Below are 20,068 nucleotides of genomic sequence, written 5' to 3'. Positions count from 1 at the left end.
CTAGACTGTTAGGAGGTGTTGGGACCAGTGGATGGGGGCACACAAGGTGACCGGGCTCAGGACGCCCCCTACAGACCACCAGTAGAGAGGACCGTCTGACCAGACTGTTAAGGAGTGTTGGGACCAGTGGATGGGGGCACACAACGTGACCAGGCTCAGGACGCCCCCTACAGACCACCAGTAGAGAGGAGTGTCTGATCGTCCGACAAGCACAAGCAGCTCTATCTGTACCATTTCCAGGCGCTTGGAGGAAGGACGTTTGGTCTCGCGGCCCCCATTACATGTACGGCCTCTGACCCCCACCGTCGCCCCCATTACATGTACGGCCTCTGACCCCCACCGTCGCCCCCATTACATGTTCGGCCTCTGACCCCCACCGTCGCCCCCATTACATGTTCGGCCTCTGACCCCCACCGTCGTCCCCATTACATGTTCGGCCTCTGACCCCCGCCGATGCCTCTGTTTGCAGTGAGGTCGTGAGCGATGATATTGGACGCTACAGAGAAATCGGATGTCCTCAGCAATGGATCCATGTTTAGTTTGGTTGCTGACGACGGCCGTGTTTGTGTCTGAAGACCTCGGGTTAAGTGTCCCAATCCTGCCTTTGCTGTGTAGTGGCACACTGCCCCTTGCTGGTGTGATGGTCTGGGGGGCCCATCACATAACAGTCAGACCCCCTAGTGGTGGTACGAGGGTGGTACGAGGACAATGACAGCTCAGCGATATGTTCCGGACATCCTGCAGCCATATGTGTTCCTCTCATGGCGGCTTCCAGTAGGATAATGCTCGACCACACACACAAGGGGGTCCCAGGAACCCCACAACATTGTCACACTTCCCTGGCCGCCCAGTTGCTACATTTATCACCAATAGAACATGTATGGGAGCATCAACTTCACCAGCCTATGGGTAGATGCATTTTCTCTTCCAGTCACTGTCCTGGACGGGCTATTAACTAGTTATTCATATATACAAATGACTGAGGAGTTTAGGGAATACCTGTAGTAAATTCTGAAACCCCGCCACACACAATGTAGCTTCACTCCTCCCCTGGCTCTGAACTCACACTAACCCTTTGCAATCTAATTTTGGATTCAGGGTTTCCTAGTGGGCGTTCTCTTTCTGTCATTATACAATGGTGCCATCTGCTGGCTAGAGCCAGTACTGCGGTATGTGACATGCTTGAGAGGCCCCCGACAACAGAGCGGCTGGTAATCTATAGTAAGAATACCCTGCCGGACATCCTCTGACATCGGAGCTGTACAACCTTTAAAAAGAATGTTGGAAGACGTCAGACAGTGGATTGGAAAGGGTTAAATCAGGAAAGCAGTGACCAAGTGATCAGATGATTGCAAGTTCAAGTTCCCTGGTAGGACTATTTTCTTTTTAATTCATGCTGCGTCACACAGCAATTTTGACCAGTTACATGTCAAAGTTGTAGCCCAGCGCTTGAATTTTTGGTCGTGCATCTGGCTTAAAAAAAGTATTGCAGGCAGCTTGCACTAGGACTTGTTTGGACTTTGTTACATACCTTTCCACTGCCGGTAATGTGACCCCCAATCCAATATTGACACTGCAAATAGTTAAGATATGAAATTCAAATACTATACAAATCTCCTGCACAGACCGGGGAGATGGCGGGGCGACATATCTTACTGGGTGTCAGATACAGTCACTTCCTCTCGCTGAGAACCGTCGTACGAGCCGCAGCAGATACAACTAGTTCTGGGTGTGGCGACTTCAAGTTTACAATCAAGCAGATTATGAAGTTCAAAACATGGTGGAATTCTCCAGAGAAGTCATGTGACGGTATAATAGATTCACGCATCTAGATGATACATTGCTGAGGGCCACGCTGCTCTGAGAGGGCTTGTCTGCTCCGGTCTGGTGACTGCACTGCAGCGTAAGCAAACAAGAGAAAGCATTTCAAAGAAGCAAAAAGGGTATGTAGACTTCTGCTGCAAGCATTTGTCTTCATGGCTGCAGTGCAGAAGAAATAGGAAATGAAGACGTTTTGCAAACAGTCCTGTTGTTTTGTGTACAATCATGTGTCTCCATGGTTACATATTACAAACACACCTTGATGTTGCAGTTATCAGTAAAGGCCCATTTACATGTAACAATTATCGCTCAAAATTAGTTCAAATGACCGGAACTAAGCGGTAATCGCTAACATAGTGCCCTTATCGTCTGCATGATAACTTTAAAGGGGTTGTCCCGCGGCAGCAAGTGGGTCTATACACTTCTGTATGGCCATAATAATGCACTTTGTAATATACATTGTGCATTAATTATGAGCCATACAGAAGTTATAAAAAGTTTTTTACTTACCTGCTCCGTTGCTAGCGTCCTCGTTCCCATGGAGCCGACTAATTTTCGCCCTCCGATGGCCAAATTAGCCGCGCTTGCGCAGTCCGGGTCTTCTGCAGTCTTCTATGGAGCCGCTCGTGCCAGAGAGCGGCTCCGTGTAGCTCCGCCCCGTCACGTGCCGATTCCAGCCAATCAGGAGGCTGGAATCGGCAATGGACCGCACAGAAGAGCTGCGGTCCACGGAGACAGAGGATCCCGGCGGCCATCTTCAGCGGTAAGTATTGAAGTCACCGGAGCGCGGGGATTAAGGTAAGCGCTCCGGTAAGCTTTCTTTACTTCCCTGCATCGGGGTTGTCTCGCGCCGAACGGGGGGGGGGGGGGGGGGGGTTGAAAAAAAAAAAACCCCGTTTCGGCGCGGGACAACCCCTTTAAGGTGAACTTAAAATCCATCGTTCAGCTGCAGAGAAATAAAGTATCTTCCAACAGACTGCATTCTGTGTGCGCCACGGGAGGTGGGAGATTACATTGCACTCTGCCGGAATCCTCGTGAAAAACAATGCAGCTGTGCGCACAGCTGGGCATGTGATTGATCACATGCTGAGCTCTGGAAACAGCTCCTGGAGGCCCATTTACATGCAAATGAAAATTATAAAGTGTTAATGGGCATTACTGGCCACTAACACTTTATGCAAAAAGATTGATAAAACCTTCAATCTTGCAATCATTTTAAAGAAGATCTTTGCATGTAAATGGGCCTTTACCAAGGATAGCCTTACGGGTGTGTGACTTGTGCTATCAGATTATGCACAGAGTTGTTACCTAGTTAGTGCATGGTGGTACTATTTGAGCACTGTCTGGCGATATTGGTGTAGGCATTGTGTTGCACTGCTACAGAGACCCTGTACAATATATTATTTGTGCAGTTTATGGTTATGAAAGAATTGTATAGCCGTGTTATTTATGCAACTGTATGGAAGTTTGATCTGGTCACTGTGTGCCAGTATTATTTGAGCACAGATTGGTGGTATTTATTTTGGCATTGTGTCACACTGCCAATTAAGCCCCATACAGTATGTTATTTCTGCAGTGTATGGTAGTGGTGGAAGCATTGGCAGCAGTGTTATTTAGGCAGCTGTATGACAACACTGTTTGGTGGTATTGCAGTAGGGTTACTTACTGTACTGCACTTTATGGCATGGTACTTTGTAGACTGTAAGGTACGGCACATCATATAGGAGGGGGGCGGAACACAAGGAACCATCCGGCGTAAGGTCAGATCTGCTAAGTTTCATGGCCGCTACCCAAGTACATACCCCTTCACACCCACAGGTGCCATATTGCCTCTTTATGGTCCTCCAATCCCCTGATTACAGATTGGGGTACTAATAAATGACCCCTGCAGCCTATTCTTCTCCCAACACCATGGGGTTAGTGTCGCCCAGTATGGCGCCACGGATTATGCAGTGCACTCCTGGTTGTCTCTTGCTCTGCGGCTTCTGTCTTCCACCTTTTATAGGAATTCGGAAGCTTCCTCGTCTCTGTGATCCGATGAATGGATGAATTGTAACCTAACAACCCGACATGATCAGAGTCATCAGACAGTGCAAACACCGGCGGCGGCGCATCCACTGGCAGCGCCGGCCTCTTATGAGTCATTTGGGCTTCTTGACATTGATTAAGATAAGTCAGCACAAGAAGACGCTCCCCTGAAGACAGCAGGAAGTCCTCAGCTGAAGGCGCAGGCTATTGCTAAGGACTTGGAGATGAGCGGCCGCATATCATACTGCTTATCTCATTAGGGAACAGTAGGACATATGTGCCATGTCTGACTACTGGGGGTCTTTGGCTGAGGGTCTACGGGGCTAAAGGACATGGGATTGATGGGGGATCCTATGGAAACTGGAGGATGCGTGACCATAGGTATAGCCGGCGTCAGCTACCTACGACCCACGCAGTTGTATAGGGCATAAACCATCAGCTTATAGGGGGGGGCACCAGGTAGATGGAGGCTGGGGCAGTCGCCCCTTAGGTCCGTCTAGCCAGATGATGATCTTCTATGCAGCAATGTCTCGTAGAGCTACATGAGCTCCTCCTGGCTCTGCCTCCTACCCTCTGAAGCTCAGAGGTGCAACTGTCAGCAACACAATTGCTTAGTTCTGCTGCTATATTTATGTTATGAACTTGGTTCTGGTGCTGTATCTATGTTAGAAGCTTAGTTCTGTTATTGTATCTATGTACGGAGCTTGGTTCTGGTGAGGAGTTTATTTTCTGAACTTGGTTCTAGTGCTGTATGTATTGAGTTTCGTTCTGGCACTGTATGTTATGATCTTGGTTCTAGTGTTACATTTATGTACTTTGCTTAGTTCTGGTGCTGTATGCATGTACTACGGTTGGTTCTGGTGCTTTATCTAATGAGCTTGATTCTAGTGATGCATTTATGGTAGGACCTTGGTTCTCGTACTGCATCTATGTAATTAGATTGGGTCTTGCTGTACTTATGTGATGTGCTTGGTTCTGGTGCTGTATTTGTGTTATGAGCTTGGTTCTGCTGTTATCCTGCTGCTTTCTGCACAGACAGCACACAGGCAGCCCGGCCATCAGTGCAACATAGCTGGTTTCTTTCTTATGCCAGGGAAAGGGGGTGGCAAAAATAATTTCTGGACAGGGTGAACTCTAGCCCCAGGCAGCAGGGTGGAGGCCGCTCACTAGTGGCCATCATACCAGTGAAACCACTGGTTTAGATGAAGACAGGTTAGCTGCCAGTCTGCCATCTGTAGTCACCTGACTAAGCGCTACCCAACAGGCTACTGGGAATGGGGCCCTTTTACACCCTCATCCATCGTGTTGGAGATTCTGGGACAGATAAGACATTCACTGCTCCTTCTGGACAATCTCTCAGAATACGAGCATCAATCTGAGCAGGTAGAGCAGCAGTGTAAAGCATGGGGGGCAGACATAAGAGCAGCCTGACTGTTTGATGAGGCAGGAGGTGTGCGGTGTTAATTCCAGTCAATTCAGGGTGGATTCGGAGGCCTCTGGAGACGGCGCACTATGACTGCTTACTCCGCCACTTCTCCCATTCTGTAGGAATGTGCTGGCAGTAAAGGAGCCCAGAGGGGCACGAGCGGAGTCATCCTCAAACTGCCCCCCACAAGACGACCCCTCCTCCTGAAATACTCTGTGCTGCTGCATTATGTAAAGTTGTGATTTTAACTTTTCTCCATCCTCCTCTTCACATAGGACCCCCACAGCATCCCCTGAAATACTCTGTGCTGCTGGTTCACTGGCATTCATGGATTGTAGATAGTGTGTCTAACCAACCAGGTCTAATAGCTGACAAGAAGCAGGCGTGGCGCTGTTTATTTTAGGCGATGGACTGGAAGCCCCTTATCTGGTAAACCCTAATCTGGCCATTCCAGAGTAATGAGCGGCGCTGCAAACTAGCCGTGCTAACCACTGAGCCACCGAGCTGTCAGTCATAGGGCATTATAGTGGAGACCCCTCAGACCCCCCCCCCCATAGCCCAGTATGATGCAGCAGTGCTAACCACTGAGCCACCGTGCTGTCAGTCACAGGGTATTATAGTGGAGACCCCTCAGACCCCCCCATAGCCCAGTATGATGCAGCGGTGCTAACCACTGAGCCACCATGCTGTCAGTCACAGGGTATTATAGTGGAGACCCCTCAGACCCCCCATAGCCCAGTATGATGCAGCGGTGCTAACCACTGAGCCACCATGCTGTCAGTCACAGGGTATTATAGTGGAGACCCCTCAGAACCCCTCCCCAACCCCTATAGCCCAGTATGATGCGGCAGTGCTAACCACTGAGCCACCGTGCTGTCAGTCATAGGGTATTATAGTGGAGACCTCTCAGACCCCCCATAGCCCAGTATGATGCAGCAGTGCTAACCACTGAGCCATCATGCTGTCAGTCATAGGGTATTATAGTGGAGACCCCTCAGACCCCCCATAGCCCAGTATGATGCAGTGGTGCTAACCACTGAGCCACCATGCTGTCAGTCATAGGGTATTATAGTGGAGACCCCTCAGACCCCCCCATAGCCCAGTATGATGCAGTGGTGCTAACCACTGAGCCATCGCGCTGTCAGTCACAGGGTATTATAGTGGAGACCCCTCAGACCCCCCATAGCCCAGTATGATGCAGCGGTGCTAACCACTGAGCCACCATGCTGTCAGTCACAGGGTATTATAGTGGAGACCCCTCAGAACCCCCTCCCCAACCCCTATAGCCCAGTATGATGCGGCAGTGCTAACCACTGAGCCATCGCGCTGTCAGTCACAGGGTATTATAATGGAGACCCCTCAGACCCCCCATAGCCCAGTATGATGCAGCAGTGCTGTCCGAGAGTTCATGCTGAAGTTGAGGAAAGGAATGTGAGACTCATCTGTGGAATGTGCAGCCCCCCCCCTTCCTGCAGCCCCCCCCTTCCTGCAGCCCACCCGCAGCCCCCCATCTGTTTCTAAAGACCATTCATTTTTTAGCAAAGCAGCGTTGAGACAAAACATCCATCTATGTCCCGCCAACGCTTCCTTAGTTCTATCCGCTCCTAGGAAAGCTGGGTGACCACCGCTGCCCCCACTACAGATCACCCTCTGCAGATCCGCAATTCACTACACTTTCCTATGCTTTTGTGTTTGTCAGTCTACACTGACAGTCTGGCATTCTATTCCTCTTCTTGGGAATCAGAAGATGACTCCAGGATATATAATAAAGCCTGTGGACATCGACGCCACTCCTAGAGTCGGCCTTTAACCTGCTGGTATTGGCCGTGTTTGCTCACTTGTTACTGATTATTATACGTTTATTACAATAAGCTTCTGTCACACGCACCGCCCTAAATGCCCACCGCCCTAAATGCTCACCGCCCTAAATGCCCACCGCCCTAAATGCCCACCGCCCTAGATGCCCACCGCCCTAGATCACTCCAGCTAATGGCAGGTTAATTCCTGAAGCTCAGTTGGGGACCATAGGGGGCGCCAAACGTTTGGTGCAGAATGTACCGCGGCTCGTGTTGCGTTGTGCGCCATATTCCGCCCTGCGTGAAAGGTCCCTCATCACTTCCATCACTTGTCACGCGCTTTAAGAAAACTCTTTACAGTCTTTATGTCTAACTGGAGACTGTCGGCAAGTTGCTGTTGACAGATCTGCTGTTCTTATCTCGACGCCCGTTTATTTGAGGCATCATAATTTTGCGCTGCGCACGGATTCTGGCCGACCGACTCTTTAACCCTTAGTGACGCGGCCTATTTTGGATCTAAGGATTTTGGGGGATCTCCACTTTTCAAAAGTCATAACTTTTTGATTTTTCGTCACCCCGGCCGCATGCGGATTGTTTTTCCCGCGACTGGCTGCGGTTTTTATTGGTCCCATTTTTGGGTACGTGTAAAATATTGTAGAACTTTTATTAGCATTTTTGGAGGGCAGGAAGATAAAACGCCTCAGTTCTGCCGTTATTTGGGGGGATTTAACAGTATAAATGACATCGTCCGTTTTCTCGGCTCGCCACGGTTACCGCTGATTGCTGCGGACCTGGACATGTGACAGCTGCAGCCAATCCCTTGCCACAGAAATGACAGCCAGTGATTGGCTGCAGCAGTCACATGTCCAGGTCAGCAGCAACCAGGAAGGGGTTGTAAGGAACCCCCCTTAACCCCTTCTGTCTCAGGGGGTCTACGCACGTCTTAGTTGGGAAGCAGTTTCCACGAATGGACATACATTTATGTCCTAGGGATGATGTAGGCGCAGAAGCTAAGCGCGAGCCATCTGCAGCAGCAGCCGGCTGTGAATGACATCTGCCTCCTGTTGTAACAGCGGGGATTAGTGAGAACACTGATCCCTGCTGATAACCCCTTGTGTGCCACAATCCATATTGCCATGTAATTGCAGACAGTCCATACAATGTGGTGTAGGACCACCATGGCCTGTGGCCTGTGATTGCTATGAGAAACAATTATGAATTGCAGCACAGAAGTATTGCAGTGTATTATCAGCGTGATGACAGGAGTGCAGGTTCAAGTCCCCTATGGGGGGCATAAAAAAATAAAAATAGAAAAAACATGTTTGGAACATAAAAATAAAAATCCACATTTGGTATTGTTGTGGCTTTACAGGGGTTGGGGCGCTGAGTCCAGGGATGCCGCTCTCATACTCGCCTTCCTCCTAGTTCTCTAGCTGTCCAATCGCAAACCAGCCGCTTGCTATATACAGAGGACTACTTATGGGTGTGGTCCTAGTATAAGGAGCGGCGGCTTTGTGGGTGGAGTTATTAGGAGTCGTGTGCCTCTAGAAGCCCATAGCTTTAGTCTATGGAATGGAAACCCGTATGGCTAGCTGGAAACAATCAGCAAGTTGCTTTTGACACATTGGCTCTTCTTGTTATGTGTGCCTGTCTAGTGCTTTGAAGGCGCCATTTCCACCTAAGAGCAGATTCTGAGCCCTACCAGCTTGTTAACTCTTTACTAACCCTCCTGCAGCGCAGACCAACGCCCAGCGCAGGTATCAGACGTTCAGCGGTGCGTCTGGATGTTTATGTCACAACCACCCTGGGATAGTAACTCTCCCAGAAGAAGTGCTTGCCTACTTGCTGACAGTTTCCAGGGGATTTTCTCTTAGGTGAAGAGATTATAGCTTACTGGCTATAATCTGCTGGTAGTCAGAGGTACAATGTTTGACGCTTCAGTCCTTCTACGGTCCCCATCAGCTGTCCGAGCGCCTTCATAGTTAGAGACTCTCTCTCTGGTTGCAACAGTCACTGCCAGCGACATCCCAACATGCTTTATAGGGGAAGACAGACGCTGAGGTGGAGGCTTCACAATCAGCGCTGCTCACAGCGAATACATGAGAAACAACCGGAGGAGAAGACTGCAGGTTTTGGGTCCAATGCAAAATCGGCAACTATAAGGCGGTGTCATGCGGGCACGAGCACATCCATGCCACGCATGTGCCCAACGGGCGTAGCGTATTTGCGTACAGAAGTGCGTGTTTTACTGTTATTTTTACTGCCGGCGCCTCCGGTCGCTGCAGCAGACAGTTACCTTCATTCGCTCAATACAAGTTATTTTTGTGCGCAAATGTGCAAGAGAATAGAACCTGCCCGCGTGTGTAAACCCACTGAAATCAGTGGCTTCTATCGACTGCATGTGGCACGCGCAAATACGTCTGTGCGCCACAAGTCTACGGGGCCGCTCACGGACGGAACGGGTCGCACAACGCAGTAAATCCCGCACCAAAATCCTGATGCACAATTGAAAATAACGGGAAACCTGCCGGCAATATTGCATCAACATCCATAATTAGACCTGCGGTCTTGGCTGCGGCGTAATGCCGTCACATGTGAGAATCCCCTAAGGTGTGCGGCTTTCTGTGCCTCCACCTGACCTTAATGTCGTCTTCTTGTTTTACTATCCATATAAGGCCAGCTTTAAGCCGGGCACAGGTGGGTACGACCAGAATCAGTAGGTGCGCCTGTAAGGCGGGTAACTCACCGTTAGCCAGGCTCTTCTTGGTGGTCTTCCTCGCCATGGTCAGCTGCACCTGGTGCTGGATCCGCAGGGCTTTCTCCAGGTCTTGGCGGCTGATTGCCAGCTTGTCCTCCGATGGTAGCGCCAGGCTGGAGCTGTCCAGGTCCATGAAGTGGTCGTTGCTCAGGACGGTTTTGATGTAGCCCTGCTCGGCGCTGGAGGGGGCGAGCAGCGCCATTCTGGATCTGTGCTTCAGGGTTCCTCAGGCCACCTGCACAGCGCAGCACACTTAGTCACTGACTAGCACACCTCCCAGCCTGGGACTCCTCAGATGAGGGGCGGGTGCTCAGTGTCCCTATGGTTTAGGGTTGGGCTTTGTGCAGGAGGGAGAGGCGCTCCAGGATCAGGGAGGGGTGCGGTGGATTATACAGCAGGGGCTCATCTTCCATCATAGACGGATCTGGACGGGTACACTGCACTCCTTGCTGCAAGCCCTAGGAGCGAGCGAGTTACTTAACCCCTTCCTACTCCAGTATGTAAATGTACGCCATGGCTGGAAGCAGTTCTCCGAATGGGTGCACATTTACAGCTGTTAAGAGCACTGGGCCCCATGTTTAACCCCTTCCATGCCACAATCAATATTAAGGGGTTCACAGAGGTGGGGCCAGCAGACCTCCATAGAAAGCACTCCGGGTCGCCATGATTAGCAATAATGCATTGCAGTACAGAAGTACTGCAATGTATTATTAGTGCAATCATGGCGTCCCCCGCAGAGGCAGAAAACAAGCCTTTTTGTGCACTTTCCCCTCTTTGTTTAAAAAAACAAAAACAAACAACGCACGTTTGATCCATAATGACCCGAACAATAAACTGAACGCACTTTTTGTCCTGTGCAGAAAATTCTATAGATTCTTTTCGCCTCCCAAAAAAAGGCAATACAAGTGATCAAAAACACCATAAAATGGTAGAAATAAAACCACAGCTCATCGCGCAAAAAAACCCAAGCCGCTACAGCGCTCCGCCCACGGGGAAATGGAAAGTCACAGGACTGCGAATGCAGCGATTCCAAAAGAAAATCGTTTCCAAAATAAAAGGTTTTATTTGCACAAAAGTGGAAACGCCTGAAAGAAAAAAGTCTATATAATTGTGTATTCTCCTGCGGCTGGGGTCACACGGCGTATTCCTGGCGAGAATCTTGTGGTTTTGCCACCGCGAGTTTCGGAGTGGCTTGAAAAGAAAAAAAATGACACGCTGTGGCCGGGGAATGCACACCGCAGCGTGAGCTTCTGCCGGCTTTGCCGCGACGGATTGGCCTACCCCGTGTGGACAAAATTTTTCACAAATCCTGGGATTTGCAGCCGCATGTCAGATTTGCTGTAGCGAAATTCCGGACGGAATTTCCGTGGCATATCTGCCCTGTGTGAACCGAGCTTAATTGTAGCGACCTACAGAAAAAAATTGACATGTCATTTATGCTGTGTGGAATAATACCTCCACAGCACCACCTACTGGGAGGCAGCATTCCTGCAAGCCGAAGTGTGAGGCGCTCTCCCCAAACCTCAGCGTTTTGCTGCGGGGTTAACGCTATAAAAATAAAAACGGAACACGGGCAAAATTGTTGTGTTTTTTTCTCTCTGCTGAACCCAAAAAAATGTACAAAAGTTCTGCAAACCATTATCTGTACCAAAAAATGGTGCCAATAAAACCCACAGATAAGGGAGATGGAATAAATCCTCCACAGCGCCACCTATTCAAAGGCAGCATTCCTTCAAGCCAAAGTCAGACTTTTTATACAAGCCTTGTTACAATGACGGGGAATTACAAGCAAAACCAGACTCCATGTACAGACAGCTGTTTCAGGGTTTTTACCCTTCATCAGTGTGCAGTAGGGGTCTGGCTTTGCTAGTGAGAGGCCTGGGATGGGGGTCAGAAACGCTATCTTTCCTCCTTAGGGAGAGCAATTATACTATAAACTAAGTGAGGAGACTCAGATGGCTACGCACGCTCCTCTGGGTAATATTCAAATAAGGGAGATGCATATTACCCAGAGGAGCGTGCATGGCCATTTGAGTCTCCTCACTTAGTGTATATTATAGTTGCTCTCCCTAAGGAGAAAAGATAGCGTTTCTAAAACCCACCGTTCATCCTGCAAGAACACACGCCCTGAAAGGGCGGTGCTGGTGGGAAATAAAGGCGTGGCTTTTGGAAAATCCTCCCAAAATAAGTGGCGCCACTAAGGCTGCCTCCACGCGGGCGAGGACCCCGCTGCTTGTCCGCAGTCTTCTTTATCCATACTGTGGATGTGCCGTTGCTAGGCGATGACGCGGATCCCGCAGTCTTTCCGCAATGATGATTGAGGAAGGGCTGCTTCCGTCTGCACAGAATCCGCCTCAAAATAGAGCATGCTGCAAATTTTTATACCCCTGCGAGCGGAAAACCGCAATTGATTTTCGCTTGTCGGCGGGAAAAAAATTATTTTCCATAGCGTGCTATGAGTGGTGTATGCTGCGGAATCCAGAGGTAGACATCCCTGAATGGCTGTGATTGGCTGCCAGCGCTCAATTAGCCAATCACAGCGCTCGCTTTGCTGGAGGTGGGGTATTCAAAGCCCCATTGCCAGCAGAAGGCATCTGTGAGACAAGGGGGACGCCGCGCCGCTGCCGGATACCATCAGGATGCCACGGACCAGGTAAGTAAAAGCCCCCCCCCCCCTGAAAATAAGACACTGTGCCCTTTTTGGGGCAAAAAAAATATAAGAAAGTGTCTTTTTTTCGGGGAAACGCGGTACAGACAGACCTGCAAACGAGTGACTCCACCGAGCGGGCCCAGACTTCAGGACACTCAAGGGTGTGACAATTGAGAAGAAGAGTACCTCTGCACTGGGCCTTGTATAAGAAGACTTCGGACTGGCTCACGCTCTCTCTCTGGAAGCTCACTTACTGATCATGCTGATCCTTGCGTTCGGGAAACCTTTCCTCCTCTTCCATCTTCAACACATGAGGGCTGAAGGTGCCCCCATGTACCTCTGTGCTTTACCATCCGTGATGGAACTCAACTCTTTTCCCGCTCTCAAGCACTCACATTTATACCTCTCTCATACCATGTGACAGGATAGAATCGATACATTTACAGACAGTCAGCTCTCACTATGCAGACATTAACCCCTCACACGCTGCAGCTGTGCAATACACCTAACAGAATGACAAGACATTTTGCACAGAGCATCTACATAAGACATTGCATGTATGACATTATGGAGGGGGCCACTACATACACATAACATCACTTATTAACTCCGTAAACCATAACAGTTCTACTACAGCCCCTCTAGGGAGATACTCCCCCGAGTCCACATTCGTCTATACGTCAGTGTCCCTGATGTGCACACTAAACTGTTGGAGACCGGTCTCCCGCATCTTGACGCTTGGTCCTGGTTCTCATTCAGACCCGTCATCTGCTTCTGGGGCCAAGTCCTGTGCGTGGCGAGACTCTCCCTCTCTTTCTTCTCTGTACATCATTTTCTTCCGTGTAGCGGGCATTGTACAGGCCTTTGTCCAATTATAGCTGGGATCTCCTAGCTGCTCTATGGGGGGTGCAGCCCGACACTTATAGCTCATTCTCCATTGCGGTGGCTCCCTGGAGGGCATGGAGCCCACCTATGATGTTTCCCCAACGCCGTTCACATACAACGTAAGCTCTTTTGCAGATTTTTTGGTTATGTCCTCTTTTTTCTTTGCACAGACATGGCGAGGCCGATCCTGGCGCAGCTAGCATCTATTCACACCCATCACAAGATCCTGGACCAAATATCTTACTGGTCGGAATGCCAGAAGCTGGACAGAACCCATTATAGTCAATGGTCTGTTCAGCGCGGCCTAGCTCCGGCATGTCCCGGTGGTCCGGTATTTTCGCAGCGCTGTGTGTTGATGTGACGGAGGCCGCTTCACTTGGGACCTTTTAGTGCATAAAGAAGGATCGAATACAAAGTCAGGTCGTGATTTGAACGTAATTTATCCTTTGTCAGGTTTGCTGTAGCCTAAGGGCGGCCGCACACGGGCGTTGGCGCATATATGCTCACAATACCGTGACGTGTATGCAGTATCAGCGCCTTTTACTGTACTTTTTGGCACTGTTGGGACCACTCACATCGGCGCGGTCCTGGCAGCACCATGTTTGGGTAGGCGATCCAGCCGGCTTAGTCCCAGGTGGTCTCATTTTTCTGTGTGCAATCATGTATTTCAGTGTGCGATTTCATGCGATTGGGCCTTTGGTGCACAATTGTGGCCGTGTGTGGCCAAGAAAATCATGCGAGATTTGTGCATTGCAAGACACACAGATCTCGCACGAACATGAAGCCCATTCTTCTGAACAGCGTCATATACACGAGCCATGTCCTTTCTGTTTGTGTTCCTCGGAACGCATTGCCCGTTGTTTCCAATGGGGCAGGAGAACACATTGTGTGGCGTGGGATGCGCCCGCGAGTGCCATGCCAGATTTCCCATTGAAAGTCATGAATAACACTTCCTGCGCCGGAGGATCGCTGCTTTACCTGAAGTGATTGGAGACGTTTTTAAAGAAGGGATCGGTAAGGGTTTATCATTGTTTTCAACAAGAAACCTCGCATCGCACTCACGGGCGCATCACACGCCGCGCAATGTGTTCTCCTGCCCCATTGGAAACAACGGGTATGCATTCAGAGGAACATGCACAGACAGAGCGAGCCGCAGAAGAATCACTCGTGTATTAGTTGTGTGAGATCAGGTGTGTTAATGGGGGCGCTCTGTTGGCATAAAGACCCCAAAGTCCCCCTCAAATGCTTCTTAAAGTGGTGAGCTCTGCCTCTGCGGGCGCACACAGCGAAGCGTCGTGCCAGTGTTCCATTCTTTCATAGGCAGCGGTATATATGTGAACCCCGGACAGCGAGTTATTGTACATCAGTGATTAGTGGAGCCTGTCGGAACACGAGCTGCATCTTATATGAGCTGAAATGGAATATATTATGGGAGGAGTGATAGAGAGCGCCATCCTCAGAAGACCCGGGGCGCAACAACAACGCTTTATGCCAAAAATCACTGAAACATGTAAATCCTGAGGCAGTTTTATTTGATCCTTTTGAAGGTACATCTTCCACCTGGATGATATGGTAACATAGTATGTAAGGCTGACAAAAGACATCTGTCCATACAGTCCAGCCTGTAACATGGGATATTGTAACACTCAAGACGTCCAGAACCTCCTATATTGAGAAACCTACTACACCCTGATGGGGGCAAACACCCCGAAACAGCTGTCTGTGGATGGATTCTGACTTGGCTTTTAATTCCTAGTCATTGTTACAAGTCTTGTATAAAGAGTCTAGCATTGCCTTGCAGGACTGCTGCCTTCCAAAAGGTGGCACTGCGGAGGGAGGGATTGTTCCATCTCCCTTAGGCCTCATGTTCACGGGGAAAATCAGGCCCGCTACGGATTCTCCATGGAGAAACCGTAGCGGGTCCCTCCTGCCCCGTGGACATGAGGCATAAAAATAAGAATTAACTCACCTCTTGCCCGCTCCGGATCTTCCCTTCGCCACGGCTTCATCTTCTTTCCGTCGCGGCCGGATCTTCTTTCTTCGGCCCGGCGGATGCGCAGGGCACGTCGGTTGCGTGCCCCGCGCATGCGCCGGCCCGAAGAAAAAAGATCCGGCCACGACGGAGAGAAGATGAAGCCGCGGCGAAGGGAAGATCCGGAGCAGGTGAGTAAATTCCGATTTTGGTCTCCCGCGGATCCGGACGGCTTCCATAGGCTTCAATAGAAGCCCGCGGGAGCCGTCCCCGCAGGGAGACCCGCACGAAAATGGAGCATGGTCCAGATTTTTTCATGCTCCATTTTAAAAAAAAATCACTTTTACTGACCATCCGCGGGTATTTATCTACCCGCGGGTGGTCAATGCTATGGGATGCGGATCCGCGGGCAGGAGAAGAGTTAAAATCCGCTGCGGACATGAGGCCTTAGGGCTCCAACCCACTTGCGTTTTTTTTTACGCATTAGAGCTTGCCTTTTTTTCATGCTATATGGGCTCCTGCACACTTGCGTTTTTTTCATGCTATATTGCTGCTTTTTTCACGTGATTGTCAATGGGACTTTCTAATGTTAAAAACGCTTTGCAAGTTGGTGCGTTTTTAACATTGGAAAGTCCCATTGACAATCGCGTGAAAAAAAGCAGCAATATGGCATGAAAAAAAGGCAAGCTATAACGCTTGAAAAAAACGCAAGTGGGCAGGAGCCCTTATGCAAATTCTGCATAGACAAGTTGTGGCCGGGAGAAGTCATTGAGATGCTCCGGGTGCGAATAGAGAAGAAAAGGGAGAGAAAACTACAGCAATCAGAGAGGACGCCACCTGTGATCACTGGAGGTAACTGCACTGTTATCAATGTCACTTTGTAGAGCTGGTAACTGACTTATTTTGAGATATACTATTACTGATATAGTGGCCCAGTACTATGGGGCGCCTTCTCAATATTCCATTGTCAGTGTTATTTGTGTTGTGTGAGTGAAGTGACGGCATGCCCGATGTCTTGGGGTCCCACTGGACTCTGACCTCTCCTTTACCCCCCATATAAAATCTCTTGCCCAAACATGCCACATGCACCTCAGAAATATTGCTATAATACGTCCGTTCCTAACCACGGACACGCTAAAGACGCTCGTGGTTGCCCTCATCCACTCCCGACTTGACTACTGCAACTCGCTACTCACTGGCCTCCCCGGCACTAGACTCACTCCACTCCAATCCATACTAAATGCAGCAACTAGGCTCATTTTTCTATCCAGCCGTTACTCAGACGCCTCTGCATTATGCCAGTTGCTGCATTGGCTGCCCATCCACTGCAGAACTAAATTTAAACTCCTCTACCTCACTCACAAAGCTCTCCATGGCGCTGCACCAGCATACATCGCCTCCCTACTGTCAGTACACCACCCAGCCCCCTCACTCCGATCGGCTAACACACTCAGACTTAAAGGGGTTGTCTGGCGAAAGCAAGTGGGGTTCAGCACTTCTGTATGGCCATATTAATGCACTTTGTAATATACATCGTGCATTAAATATGAGCCATACAGAAGTTATTCACTTACCTGCTCCATTGCTGGCTTCCCCGTCTCCATGGCTCCGTCTAATTTTGGGGTCTTCTTGCTTTTTTAGACGCGCTTGCGCAGAAGGGTCTTCTCCTTCTGGTCGGTCCGGGCACGAGCGGCGTTCTGGCTCCGCCCCCTTCTACGCGTCATCGCGTAGCTCCGCCCCATCACGTGTGCTGATTCCAGCCAATCAGGAGGCTGGAATCGGCAATGGACCACACAGAGCCCACGGTGCACCATGGGAGAAGACCCGCGGTGCATCGTGGGTGAAGATCCCGGTGGCCATCTTGGAGAAGGAAGAAGTAGGAAGAAGGAAGAAGTCGCAGAGCGGGGATTCGGGTAAGTAATAGTTTTTTTTTAAATTTTAACACATCCCTTGGGTTTGTCCTGCACCGAACGGGGGGCCTATGCAAAAAAAGAAAAACCCGTTTCGGCGCGAGACAACTCCTTTAACACCCCTGTAATACGAACCTCACATGCTCGCCTCCAGGACTTCACCAGAGCAGCATCCATCCTCTGGAACGCTCTACCCCAAGGCATCCGGACAATTCCCGATGCACGAAATTTCAGACGTGCCTTAAAAACGCACCTCTTCAGGGAAGCATACCAAATCTGATCTGCACATGAAATTTCCTACTGCCTGTGTTCCCCACCCCTTGCACCTCCTGTACCACCCCCAACCCATTTGTGTCTAACCCAATGTACCTCATATTGTAATTGTTGTATTGTTTTGCATTTATCCATGCTTGAAAGCGCTGCGGAATAAGTTGGCGTTATACAAATAAAGATTATTATTATTATTGAAGTATATTGCCTACTCTGCAGCACTGAATGGGTTAAGTGTCTGGACAATGTATCTTCTGTCTGTCATGTGACTGTTTATTATTTCTTGGTCCTCCACAAAGGTGTTTACGGCTGTTGGTGGGTACCTTCAACCCACAGAATGGAGGAGGCTGGGGGAATGGCCTGATGTCTGGGGGCCTGGCATCCCCTCATGTTTCCTCTGTGGGGCGGTACAGGCTGTGAGAGGAAGGAGTGGTTCCGGGCCGGGACCTGCAGATAACTAGGACTGTGGCTTCTCCAGATCCCGCGAGTCCTCCTCTCACACCTCTTCTTAGGCCGTTGCTTAATTGTTATTTACTAAAGAGAAGCTTGTAACCAATGTTGCAGTAAAGCTACCAGTCGCCCGTCTGTCTCCGAAGGCCACGTCTTAACCAATTTACTCTGCCAACTTGGAATTCCCCCACAGACGCTACACGGGAGAAGATTTACTCCAGCACCCAGGAATCTCCCGCTGTGGGAGAAACAGTGGCATCACAAGACACAAAACAGGACTAAAGTTAATCCAGTATTTGGGTTCCCCATCTATTAGCCTGCCCTCGGCCCTTGGACGTGTCACCGGTTACCCTCCGGGTGGGAGACGGTAGAGCCCCGTGACAAGGCCCAGACTCTACCCCGCTGTCTCCTAGGCCGTGGCCCGCTCCTCGGACGCTGCAATACCAAGGGGTCAATAGCGGGTATTATTACTGTGAGGGGATGCAAAGGGCTTGCCTTAGTGTACACGGAGTGTGGCCTCACCACAAGGACCCTCCGGAGAACAGATGACCCCTGTTTATCATATAAAAAGTTTACATAGATTTCAATGGAGAAGTGACTGCTTACTTGAAGTCTATGGGAGTTACAGAAATAGCTGAGCAAGCAGCTCTTTCCCTGATATTCATGACGTCTGTGATCTTCTACAACCACTGACTTCCAAAAAGTCCAGGTCGTATAGAGGACAACCCCCCAACATTTTTTTTAAACTCAACTGTTCTATAGAGATGGACAATGAGCTTGGTGATTGTCCATTTTTAGCTTCTCTTTTAGCACAGGAGGTGATGTTGCTTCTTGTCAACCGTCAGGATTATACAAGTGAATGGCCATAAATTGCAAACATATTCAGCATTATGTGTGTGTGTCTGTTGGCCCAAACAGTTGAAGTTATCCCATAGAAAAAAGATCCTCATATGACGATAACCCACACAAGTAGTTTTCAAACACATTTTCTGTGACTAATAGTTCCTCCAAATCGGATTGTTGGGGGTCTGACTACTGGCCCCCTTAACAATAATGCTTCATTTATAGTACCGGTTTTCTCAAAAGGGACCTGATCGGCCTCCTGAGGTTCCAGGGCCCAGGGGCAGCTACACATTCTGCTCCCACCACAGTTATCCCCTACCCACCCACGAATCGTTTGAAGGGAATCCACCTTGACATCTGTTTCTAACCATATTGTGATGCCAATGTGGGACCCAGGGTTGTCAGGAAGGGAATACCAGGTCTCTGAGATCGGCACAAGGGGTTGACCGTATAGCGGTTGCTGCTCACTTCCACTTTGGCATCTGCGGGCAGCCACACTGCATGGCATCTTTGGCTTGACAAATGGGCCCTGCATAGACTCCTTGAAAAAGAAATCCCTGCCAGCCACCCTCTTTGCCATGAAACTATTGACCAAGTAATGCTGTCTCTTAGGTCGAGCTCGCTGGTACTGGTAGGTTTGCCACTACCCACCCGGCTGGTGATCTGTCCTGGAAGTCGGTGCCAGTACTTATTATCTGGCCAGGGCTTACAGTATGGAGGTTACTTACTACTGTGGGGGCCATTACTACTATTGGAGCCACTAATGGGGGCACTATTAAGTGCAGCTCTGGCGGTCTCGCACCTAGTCTGAGCCGTCCTTTGATTTGCCTCAGTGAGTTTTACAAGGATCCCGTGGGGAAAAACAAAAAACAAAATATTTGAGAAAAATTGTGGTGCGAAGAAGTGCACGTAACTTCTTTCTTTCGCAAATGGCCGCGACATGTGGGTAATAAATGGCTTCAACATGTTTGAAAACACATTTAAGAGCATCGAGCGGCCCATGAGGATTACAAAAAGTCTAACATCAGTGACGCCAAACATCAGAAGGCTCATCGGAAGCATTCACAGTTAGGGCTGCCCAGCGTTGGGGGGGGGGGGGGGGGGGGGGGGGGAGTCCGTGTTCCCGGAGCCCCAGATGAGCACATCTAGGGCCCCAGTTGGGGCGCCAGAGCTGGAAGATAATCTGGAAGTCATGGGTGTGGGTACTAATCACCCCGGTGATGATGAAGAGGCTCCGCAGCAGTTATCAGATCACAGTA

The 20,068-nt window shown here is 49.8% G+C and overlaps 1 protein-coding gene across 1 annotated transcript in view; it reads right to left on the bottom strand.

The window, feature by feature from the left end:
- The window catches only part of PKP2 (plakophilin 2), a 68,589-nt gene extending 58,463 nt beyond the window's left edge, over positions 1-10,126 (bottom strand). Inside the window, exon 1 of the mRNA XM_066590124.1 lies at positions 9,818-10,126. Coding sequence (XP_066446221.1) covers positions 9,818-10,031 — 214 coding nt within the window. The 5' untranslated portion in view covers positions 10,032-10,126. The remainder of the gene's footprint in view (positions 1-9,817) is intronic.
- Positions 10,127-20,068: the final 9,942 nt, after the last annotated feature.

This window comes from Eleutherodactylus coqui, chromosome 2, assembly GCF_035609145.1.
Source record: "Eleutherodactylus coqui strain aEleCoq1 chromosome 2, aEleCoq1.hap1, whole genome shotgun sequence".
Taxonomy (NCBI): Eukaryota; Metazoa; Chordata; class Amphibia; order Anura; family Eleutherodactylidae; genus Eleutherodactylus; species Eleutherodactylus coqui.
This window is presented reverse-complemented; position numbering and strand designations above follow the sequence as displayed.